General features: G+C 32.1%; 1 protein-coding gene across 1 annotated transcript; it reads left to right on the top strand.

The window, feature by feature from the left end:
- The first annotated feature begins 703 nt into the window (after positions 1 to 703).
- On the top strand, positions 704 to 1,663 carry LOC142639302 (dirigent protein 22-like). The gene has a single exon (XM_075813507.1). The coding sequence runs from the start codon at positions 782 to 784 to the stop codon at positions 1,316 to 1,318; it is 537 nt and encodes a 178-aa protein (XP_075669622.1). The 5' UTR covers positions 704 to 781; the 3' UTR covers positions 1,319 to 1,663.
- The last annotated feature ends 9,299 nt before the right edge of the window (positions 1,664 to 10,962 follow it).

Genomic DNA, 10,962 nt, shown 5'->3' with positions numbered 1-10,962 from the left:
AATAGTATTTTAATATTTTAGAGACAAAAATAGGGATAAAAAATAAAGATTTTAAAATAGTTTAGAGAAGAAAAATAACATTTTAGTTAAGTTTAAGGACATAAAGTAAAACATTTTTAATAGTTTAAAAACAAATAATGAATTTTTTCAATATTTTAATGACGAAAAATGGATTTTTTTAAATTTTAAATTTAAAGATAAAAAATAAAATTTTAATAAAGTTTAGGACTAAAATAATATTTTATTTTATTTTATTTTAAGAAGCAAATATAAGGCATACTTGTACATTCCTAGCTAATCTCACCTTACTTGGGCCCCAGTGCTAGGGTCCAAAATAAAAACATAGTGGGTTGTTGTGCGTGAGTTTTTTTTTTTTTTTTTGACCTTTTGGAGAGCTAATGGGCCCAATAGAGGTATTAATCCCATTTATTCTACCATGATTTTTATGAGATAAAATTGTTAATTACGTAAGGTGTACTTTATCTTCAAGCACAACAAGCCATTCGTTCTAGGCTATAGTATTTCCCTACTGTTTCTTCTAGCATTTCCTGGAAAGTGTACTTTATTTTGGACTGTTAGGCTAGTACGTACGTCACCAAATGCCTATGTGGTAGGTAGCTGCCTACAATTGACGGTCAAAACATTTGCCAAGTCTCTCTCTCTCTCTCGTCTCGTGTTATAAATTCAACACTTTGCATCCTCACTAAGTCATCAATATTCACCACATCTTTCACTCCTAAGAGCTTGCTTCTTGTTATCTTAGTTATTATCCCAATCCAAAATGGCTACCAAAATTGTCATATTGTCCTTAATGTTCCTCCTAGCTCTAGCCACATCCACTGAAGCCTCAAAGTACCAGTTCCAAAACCTCAAAGAAACCAACATGATGTTCTACATGCAAGACTGGGAGACTGGCGCCAATGCCACCGCCACCCCAGTCGCTGGCATCCCTCACAAGCGGTGGTGGATCCTTGGGTTTGGAACAATCTTTGCCACCGACGACAAGTTGACAGTGGCTTTTGAAAGGAACTCATCTGAGGTCGGGAGGGCTCATGGCATTTATGTGAACTCGGCATTGGACGGCTCTGATTTGCACCTATTGATGTCCCTTGTGTTCACCAACAAGGAGTACAATGGTAGCACTCTTGAAATACAAGGGGCAGACAGGTTTTACCAAAAGTATAGGGAGGTATCTGTGGTTTCAGGAACTGGAATATTCAGGTTGGCTCGTGGTTTTGCTACTCTAGAGACTGTTTACTTAGACATACCCAATTCTAATGCAATCATCAGGTGGAATGTTACAGTTTTCCACTATTAAGTTGTTGGAAACTTAGTATGTAACAGGCGTAAAAAAAGAAAACAGTCAATTTGATTTTCTTTCCATTTAAACAAAGGTATAGAAAAAAAAAATAAAAAAAAGGTTTCTGATATGTGGTGGTATAATAGTGAACACCCATAGTTGTCCTTTTCTTGTTTACCATATAATAAAATGAGTGCAATATTTTGTTTTAACGAGTGTCTTGATGTTTAAGGAATAAATTTTGATTATTGTTAATTAATTGTAATACAATATTCTCCATTGTTGGTTTAGAATGAGCTTTGTACTTTCTCAATGGCTATGTAATGTTTCTTTTGCAGTAAGAGTCAAAGTTTTCTAGAATAATAATGATCCAATTTTTTCATTGTTCACATGCTCCCCAATTCAATCCATATCAAGAAAAGAAGCCCATCGTTGAAAGACTTAGAAATTTATATTATACTGGGACAATGCCCTATACGGCTATACCACCATATGAACCTTAGCTGAGCGATAGGTTTCAGAGAGACGACTCATCTAGGGCCTTTCAAATATAGAATTGTAAGGTTTTATTTCAATTTTTTAGACATCAATAATGTTGCATTTTGTATAATATTGCACCATATAGCAAAAGGAAATAATAAAGTGAAGTTTAGTATAGCTTATTTTATGTGGTTTACTAATTTTTTTTTTTTAAAGGTGAATAATGTAAATGCATATTTGTAACTTGAAAAAAAATAAGACTTTAAAAAATTATACATGGTTAAACAAAAATCAAACAAGCACAATTCCTTCTGCAAATGATCAAATATTATATTTAGAAATGAACTTCTAGACCTCATTGGAGAGGGTAGGAAATTTTATAAACTTCATGTGTTTTTGTTTCATTTTCTTAAAGCCAAGCCAAAAATATGACAGATTCTCGTTATTAGTCAACATTGTGACTTTCAGTTACTGTGTTTTGGATATATTATGGGCTGCTTCGTAATGTTATTCCAGTAACATTATTTGTATTTTTTTGAAATACGTGTGGGTGAAAAAATATGTGAAAATACGTATAATATTGTTTAAATATTGAAAACTATTGTTTAAACAATGGTAACAAACATGCCTTAGTAGCCAACTTTGACAATAATTTCAACATCTTTCAAATAATAATAATAATAATAATAATAATAATAAATATGTTGCACATAAAAAAAAAAAAAAAAATATATATATATATATATATATATTTTGCTCAAAACAACTGAAAAAATACTTAAATTTAAAATTGCAATTTAAAGCCATGTTTTCTTGGCCATTGTGTGTTTGCTTAGAATGTATAATAAACACGGTCAAAATAATAATAATAATAATAATAATATGAACGGTGGCTTTTGTTTGTTTGTTTGGTGGGGTAAGGGGGTTGTTCAAATGTAGTCAAATTATTGGTTCAAACCGTTAAAGGCTGTAGTTTTGTTATTTTGGTCCCTTTGACTGTTTGAGCTAATAATTAGACTGCATTTGGAGTTGATTAATGTGGGCTTTTGAGATATATTTATTGGTTTAAAAACTAATAAATTTAGGGTCACATATATTTTCATAATTTGTTGTGATTGATTGAAAATATTGTGTTTAATTATATGAAGAGTCTAGTAATTTAACTATATCTATTGCTCAAAATAATGAAAAAATATGTTGCACACAATATATATATATATATATATATATATTGCTCAAAACAATTGAAAAAATACTTAGATTTAAAATTACAATTTAAAGTCATATTTTCTTGGCCATTGTGTATTTGCGTAGAAGGTATAATAAACACGGCCAAAATAATAATAATAATAATAATATATAAACTGTGGCTTTTGTTTGTTTGTGTGGTGGGGTAGGGGTTGTTCAAATGCAGTCAAATTATTGGTTCAAACCATCAAAGGCGGCAGTTTTGTCATTTTGGTCCTGGACTGTTTGAGCCAATAATTGGACTGAATTTGGAGTTGATTAATTGGGGCTTTTGAGATATATTTATTGGTTTAAAAACCAATAAATGTAGGGTTATAGGAATTTTCATAAGTTTTCGTCATTGATTGAAAATACTCAAAGTGGTGATTAAGTAATTTAACTATATCTTTTAATATTTCCAATAAGACATTCATAATTTAAATATTCTCTTACTTATTGCAATAATTAAATTAAAAAAATAATATTTATGTAAAAATGAAACTAAAATCATAATTTGTTATCTTACCACTGTAAAGTTGTGAAAAAGCTGGGGGAAAAAAAAGGTTTCCTTAGACGTTACATTTTTTTATTGAGAGGAATTTCCATAGACATTACTCATTTAAATATAACAGATACTTATCCATTCCCATCAAATCTCAGCCTGGCTTTATTAGCAATCGCATCCCATAAAAAAATCAAGGTAGATTAACACCTACCCACTATCTTTCTGTAATCTGCAGCCCTGAAGAATCATTTATAAGATGACAAGAAGAAACCCAGAAAAAAGCCACCATTATTGGCGACCATGGGCCCCAGTGCTTGAAAATATACCCAGCTAGGCGATTTGTTTGACTCGAAACTCGAAAGTGTACTGCCTGGTGACTTGTCGTTAATAGCGACTACTAGTTTTTTTTTTTTTTTTTTGAAAGAAATAGCGACTACTAGTTAGTAGTTACTGATAATAGGCGTCATATTTTCTTATGAGATTAAACCTTCTTTTATTTTATTTTTTCTTACAAATGAAATTATTGAGACTTTTTCGAGTACTTGGCTATTTTTTTAAGTATATATAATTCTTTGTTCCATTCAATCCTAAAGTGAAAATAGCAACATTAAGTTTGTTTATTAGGACCATAATCGAATGAATCTCTTTATGAAAAGATCATGTGCATTTCACCCAAAAAAAAAAAAACTTTCTTTTAGATTTTAACTGTTACACAGATCATGCATAGACATAATAATGTTTTATTAAATAAACTCATTAGCTCAAACATTTTTAAGTAGCTCATAAGTAAGTTGACAATAAAATGAATTAACTTTGAAAATTTTATCTTATTTTAAAGTAAATTCAAACTTGACTTAAGTGCAAAATAATATCAAATTTCTTCTCAAAAAACAAATATTAAATTACCCATCAAGTTATTCATAAGTAGGCCTACTCACTTTGCCTCAATTTGTTTATCGACCTAGTTATCATTTTGGTCAGAAACGAGATCAAAAAGATGATATTGTTCACATCATCCAAAAAAAAAAAAAAAAATGATATTATAATATTCTTCAGCAGTTTAAAAAGAGCTTTCAGTATTTGATGTAATAATTCGTTCCAGCATTTCCTGGAAAGTGCATAAGTGCATGCACCGCTATATAGTTTGGATTGGCACAAAACTGTTCGGCGACTATAATGTACGACTTATAAGCCCAAAAAAAAAGACCATGCGGTAGCTGACTACAGAGACAACCAACCAATTGCCAAGCCGCCGTGCACGTGGATACTCTCTCTCTCTCTCTCTCTCTCTCTCTCTCTCTCTCGTTATAAATAGAAGGGCCACAATTCACCACATCACACAAGCAAGTTCATTCACTCCTAAAAGCTTGCTTGTCAGCTTTGCTAGTCCAATCCACAATGGCAACAAAAATTGTCATATTGGCTCGTGGTTATGCTACTTTGGAGACTGTTTATTTGGACATACCCAATTCTAATGCAATCATTAGGTGGAATGTCACAGTTTTTCATTATTGACTTATTTGAATAAGAGTATGGAATAAGCTAGCGTTAAAAAAAAAAAAAAAAAAAAAAAGGTTCAACTATGTTAGCATCTAATTTTTTTTTTTTTGAGGATGCAAGAATTCGATTATTAAAGAGTCACAATTTGTTTGGGGAAAAAATGATGTGGTGTATAATGAATGACAGCATATTTATCATGCGTTTTCGTTTACCATATAATAAAATCATTTTAATATATTGTTTTGACTGTTGCCTTTTATTAGTGGGATACTTGAAATTCTAAATTAATAACCCTAATACATACATATACATAGTGTGTTTGCATAAAATATTGTAGAGCCATAAGTAACCATCACAACATATTTATATACATAAAAAGCCCCAAATTCGCAAATTATAAGCTATGAAAATTTATAAACATTAAAAAATTAAAATTGAAAGCAAAAATGATCAAATGATTTGGGAATTTTTTTTTTCAATTTTTTATTTACTTTAGTAGTAATTATATAATGGGTTATACAAATAGTAAACTCAAAATATGTACAATCATAATTAGAACTTTCAAATGGTTCAAAAATCTACTCAATCAGTAGAAAATTGTATTTAAGTTAATGAAAATTCAATGTAATACGGAATACAATAAATAACTCACTTAAGCAACAAAGATCTAACCCTATAGTGCTAAAAGTGTGCTACAGTATACTTGTAATTTAAAAAAGTGAGAATAAAAAACTTTTAAAAAGTTGTACCTAAAAACTAAAAAAGTTAAAAACTTAGCTTATAAGCTCATGCCAAATGATAGTGGGTGTTTGGGTAAAGCTTATAAGTGCTTTTGCTTTTTAACTTTTATGTACAGTTTTGTAAAACCTCTTTTTTTTTTTTTCTTTTTAAATTTTAAAGTATAAATAGACTTTAGCACTTTTTTATTTTTATTTTTACAAAATACTAAATAAATTGCTTCTAAACGAACAAGTAATCTTTTTCACTTAGATCTCTCCAACTTCTCCCTTAATCTGAGAAGACCTAGTAAAACTACAATTAAGGTTTTTTTTTTTTTCTTTTAGTAAGTTTGTTCTCCTAGACTTCTTCTTCTTCATCATCTTCTTCATCATCTTCCATCTTTATGGAGCTAGAATTCATAAATGTGTCACTCACCTTATTATAAATATGTTAGGGCATATGTGAATGATGTTAGGAACATATGTCATTTAGAATTGACTAATCCTATGACAAAACAAACTTTACTTGTAATTGGGTAGATTTAGGATGTGTTTAATACTTCAAGGAACAAGTGTTCAAGTCCAAGTATTGAAACCATGCAAATCTATCCAAGAATCATGTGAAGAAGTGCTGGATTTTAAAGTTCGACAGCTAGCTCGACAGATAGAATCTATCGAGATTTAAAAGGGTGCTTTAGCCCGATACTTGACAGTTGCTCGATAAATACCCTATCTATTGAGAATTATGAAAATTAGTTTTTCAGATTTGTTTTCACTCCAATTCATGTGTACATGTTTAGACTTTCTTTTCTCATAATCCTAAACATAAATAAGGATTATTTTAAGGGCCATCAAAGGTTGCGCAAGTGTGAAGCAAAGTTTTGTTCATGTAAATTGTGACCGGAAACAGAATTTGCCCTAGTTCATCTTTCTCTTGAAGAAGCTGCTGCGTTTGTACGCCGTTGGGTTTTGTGACCAAGGAGTTTTGTGATCTTCATTGTGTTGATGAACTGAAGAACTTTGCAGCCAACATCTTTCTCAAGTTGGTGATTAAGTCGCGTACTGGGATCCGTGCATCAATTAGTTAGTCATGTACTGAGAGCCGTGCATTGAAAATGAAGGATTGCCACTACAGAACAAGTCCAATTGTGTATTGGGATAAGGGTTCAACTATAGGATGGTATAAGGTACTGAGATTCCTTTACTTATAATCGCTTGTTGTGATAATAATGAATTCTCGAGATTGGTGACTTTAAAATCACCTGGTAAGGTTTTTGCCTCAGAGGTTTTCCCCATTTGTAAACAAATCACCATGTCAACTTTATTTTCTGCTGCATATTAACTTAGTTGGTGATTTGTTTGTGCTACCATGTGTTTTGCATGTTAATTATATTAATTAATTAACTTTGCTAATTAATCAATTAATTTATCACAAGGGGTTAATACATTCTTAGCCTATCAAAATAGATACCAAAACCCAAAGTATTTTTTTTTTTGAACTGAAAAATTTTATTCCAAAAAAAAAAAAAAAAATCATCTACAATAAAGCTAGCCTCTTCCCTGATAACATTAACAAAACAATGAGGGCAATTACAAAGATCAAAATAACCAGTAACTTTAGATCTTAAACACCGTTTTGCTAAAGAGTGAGTTGCCCTATTAGCATCTCTAGGGGACCAACAAAAGGATGAATATAGGATAGATTCAGCCAATTTAATGACCTCCTCCAATACATTTTTGACCTTTCAATGAATATCCTATTCGAAATATTTTGTGAATAAACAAGTTTTGATACAAAATTAATATCCCAAATAATTAGCAATAACGAAAAATAAAAAGGAGTTTAGAACAATCTTACAATGCTATAGAATCATACTGCGAAAGCGTTGGTACTCCTTAAAGGTTGATCTATGCTACTCGGAGTACAACTCGGTGCGGCTAATTCACTTGGCCTAACAACCCTCTAGGATTAGACTATAGCGTCAACCTTCAAGATGGATGCACTTCCACTCACGAAGGTTCACGAACAACCCTCTTGCCTTTCCTTAGAACAAATATAAATTGTAGAAACTACACAAATATGTGGGAGAGACATATAATAGGATTGTGTATATCTAAATATAGAATAATAACTATGACTTATGAGAAAGGGTGTGATGATGGGTATTATATACTATTCATGACAATAAAAACATATAGTTATTGGTAACTAATATCCATAAAAGCCCAACGGCTATATTATCCATTATTCCCCAACAACGATTTTTCTCATAATTACCAATTCTATTTTACTCATAAATTCCCAATGGCTAGAAAATAAATAATAATAAAAATGTTTGGAACACACACCCACACCAACAATCCCCCACATGTTACAAACACAAAATAGGAAAGACAAGCAACTAAAGAAAGCATGCATCAATATGGTACCAAAAGGTTTTAACCATACTTAGGATAAATAAGTAGGAATTAAAAGACAATGGTAGAGTTAAAACTCTTTTAACCAAGCTATTAGTAATCCAAACTTACTACCCATATAAATTTCTTAACCAAGGTTGTTCTTAAGCGGGTTGACCCCTTATTCAGGCCATTAGGAGTGTGTGCAGGACACCCCATCTCAACAGGTAAGGAGTATGGATCCATTAAGACCTTAAAGCTCAACCTCCAATAATCTACAACTTAGTTGGTGGCATCCATCAGGAGTACGTGTAGATACACTGAAGGAAAAATTCTGGTTTTGTATTTCATACAAAACCCACAGCGGAAGCAACGAACTAGGATCTATTTCATTCATGATTGATAACGTGCACAATGTAAATTTCAGAATTTAAGAACAAGATAGCGTACCTTGGTGTGGAGAAATTCAAAACAAAGATTAGAAGCACTTGGGAACACTTTTAATCTTCACTCCAATTCCACTTTACGCCCAAGATGTGTGGTCTCTCAATCAGTTTTCAAATGGAGAATGAAAGTGTGTCTCACACTCTCTCACACACCGTTTCTTTTTCTTTTCTAATATCATCTAATAAAAATTCTGTATGTTTCTCCCTTTATAACTAACTGATTATCTAATTGGGCTGGCCTATTGGGCCTTTCCAATTGGGCTTTAGTGTGTGGCTTGGAGTGGGACCAAAATGGACCAATAAGACACTAGCTCCAATGGGCCTTGGGCTTTTCCGTCAACTCTTGACAAGTCCAAAGTTACCATTAATTATATTTAATACTACTATATAAATATAATTGCACTCTAGGCCTTATTAATAAATTATATCCCAAGACTTTATTATACACGTAACCCCTTCATAAAATATTTGTAATAACACAAAGTCATAAATGTAGACTGCCACTTTGTAAATTACTACATCTTATCCTTGAGTACCCGGTTTAATTCTTTAAAGTTATTCATTATATATTTATGAAATCCAATTTCATAAATATATACTTTAGTAATTTCTTACTAAAGTGGTTAGACCTAACTCTCTGAATAACTGAAACCATTAAACTTATCTCAAGGGAATATTTTATATCTCTATCAAGAGACTATGAATTCCATCTTGAGAATATATGTTCCATCAACACTAAATGTGGCTGCCCAACATACTGAGGTTTTGACCGTCATTTCAGATCTCACTCCTGATATATCAAAGCAACCTACACTTCATGATTAGGTCCATTATTCTCTCAGGATTAAGAGTTCATGCAAATAGAAGTCATGAGATTTATTATTCATTTGACAGTCGTTAGAAGAATAATAAATCTCACAATGTCCTGTTCAATATGTTTTAACTCTTAAAACATATCAACATATCAACTAGAAGTTTCCACTTCCATGATCAAGACAAATCATCTTAGTTGACATGTTATAGTCTTCGCAGATGAAATGCCCAATTTCATCACCGACTACGAACTATAAATTCTGAGTTTACAAAGAACTTGTGATTTACATCTTCTGTGACTTTTCACATAAATCACATACAATGCATCTCATGGACTATATGATAATGTCCCATATTCATGTTACCATTATTTTAGATAATAATAAAATAACTTTATCAATCACAATATTAAGTCATACATCATGTCATACATAAAGTCATACATAATATCATACATAGCATCATACAATAGGATTTAAGGGCACAAATCCTAACATGCACCCCATCCCAATAGGTAGGGATATGGATCCATTAAGAGCATAAAGCTTAACCTCCAACAGTTTGCAACTTAGTCAGTGACATCCATCAAGAGTGCATGTAGATACACCCCATCCCAACAGGTAGGAATATGGACCCATTAAGAGCATAAAGCTCAACCTCTAACAATCTGCAACTTAGTCGATGGCATCCATTAAGAGTGCGTGCAAATACACCCCATCCCAACAAGTAGGGATATGGATCCATTAAGAGCATAAAGCTCAACCTCCAACAATCTGCAACGTAGCATTGTCTCACACCGTAGGGATGGACTCATCACTAATCTCCTTACCACTGGAAAACACATAACAAATGACAGTACCCATATGGATCACTAATGACCTCTACCCATTTATCCTCTTGCATGGAATCACCCATCATAGAGGTTGGGTATTAGCCATAGTGTCATAACTTGTGTATTAGTCCAATCTCTCTAGATGTCTTACTCACCAGCCTTTTTGCTAGTGGTTTGGTCAAAGGATTGGCCAAGTTCCTTTCAGATCTCACAAAGTCCAATGACATAACATCATTATCAATAAGCTGTCTCAGCCTCAATTGGATATGTCGACTTTTCTCATTATAAACTTTGCTATTAACACATGTTATGGCATCTTGGAAATCATAAGGAAAGCAAACAGGGACAACAAAGATAGTAAATGGAGGCATATCAGTTAATAAACTTCTAAGCCACACAATTTTGGATCCAACCTTTTCTAAGGCTACTAACTTTGTTTCCATGTTAGATCTCACTATGCAAGTCTTCTTGGATGACTTCGAAGAGATAGCCCCTCCAGCTAGTGTGAACACATAACCATTGGTGGGCTTCACATAATCTGTATCAGAGATGAAGTCCTCTTTAAATATATCAATAATATAGATATTGTATCCCAATGCTCAACACTAGGACTATGAGTGTATCTACTCAATCTACCAACATCATATACAATATCAGGGTGACTACAGTTTGTCAAAAATATTAAAAAACCAATAATTTCTGCTTATTTATCTTGTGAAACATTATCACCACAATTTTTGACC

The sequence above is a fragment of the Castanea sativa genome, chromosome 6 (genome assembly GCF_040712315.1).
Source record: "Castanea sativa cultivar Marrone di Chiusa Pesio chromosome 6, ASM4071231v1".
NCBI classification, from domain to species: Eukaryota; Viridiplantae; Streptophyta; class Magnoliopsida; order Fagales; family Fagaceae; genus Castanea; species Castanea sativa.
The sequence above is the reverse complement of the archived record's forward strand: the minus strand, read 5'-3'. Positions and strand labels throughout refer to the sequence as shown.

What these genes read in the sequence shown, in the direction of transcription:
- LOC142639302 (XM_075813507.1), top strand. Translation starts at nt 782, where the DNA reads ATGGCTACCAAAATTGTCATATTGTCCTTAATGTTCCTCCTAGCTCTA.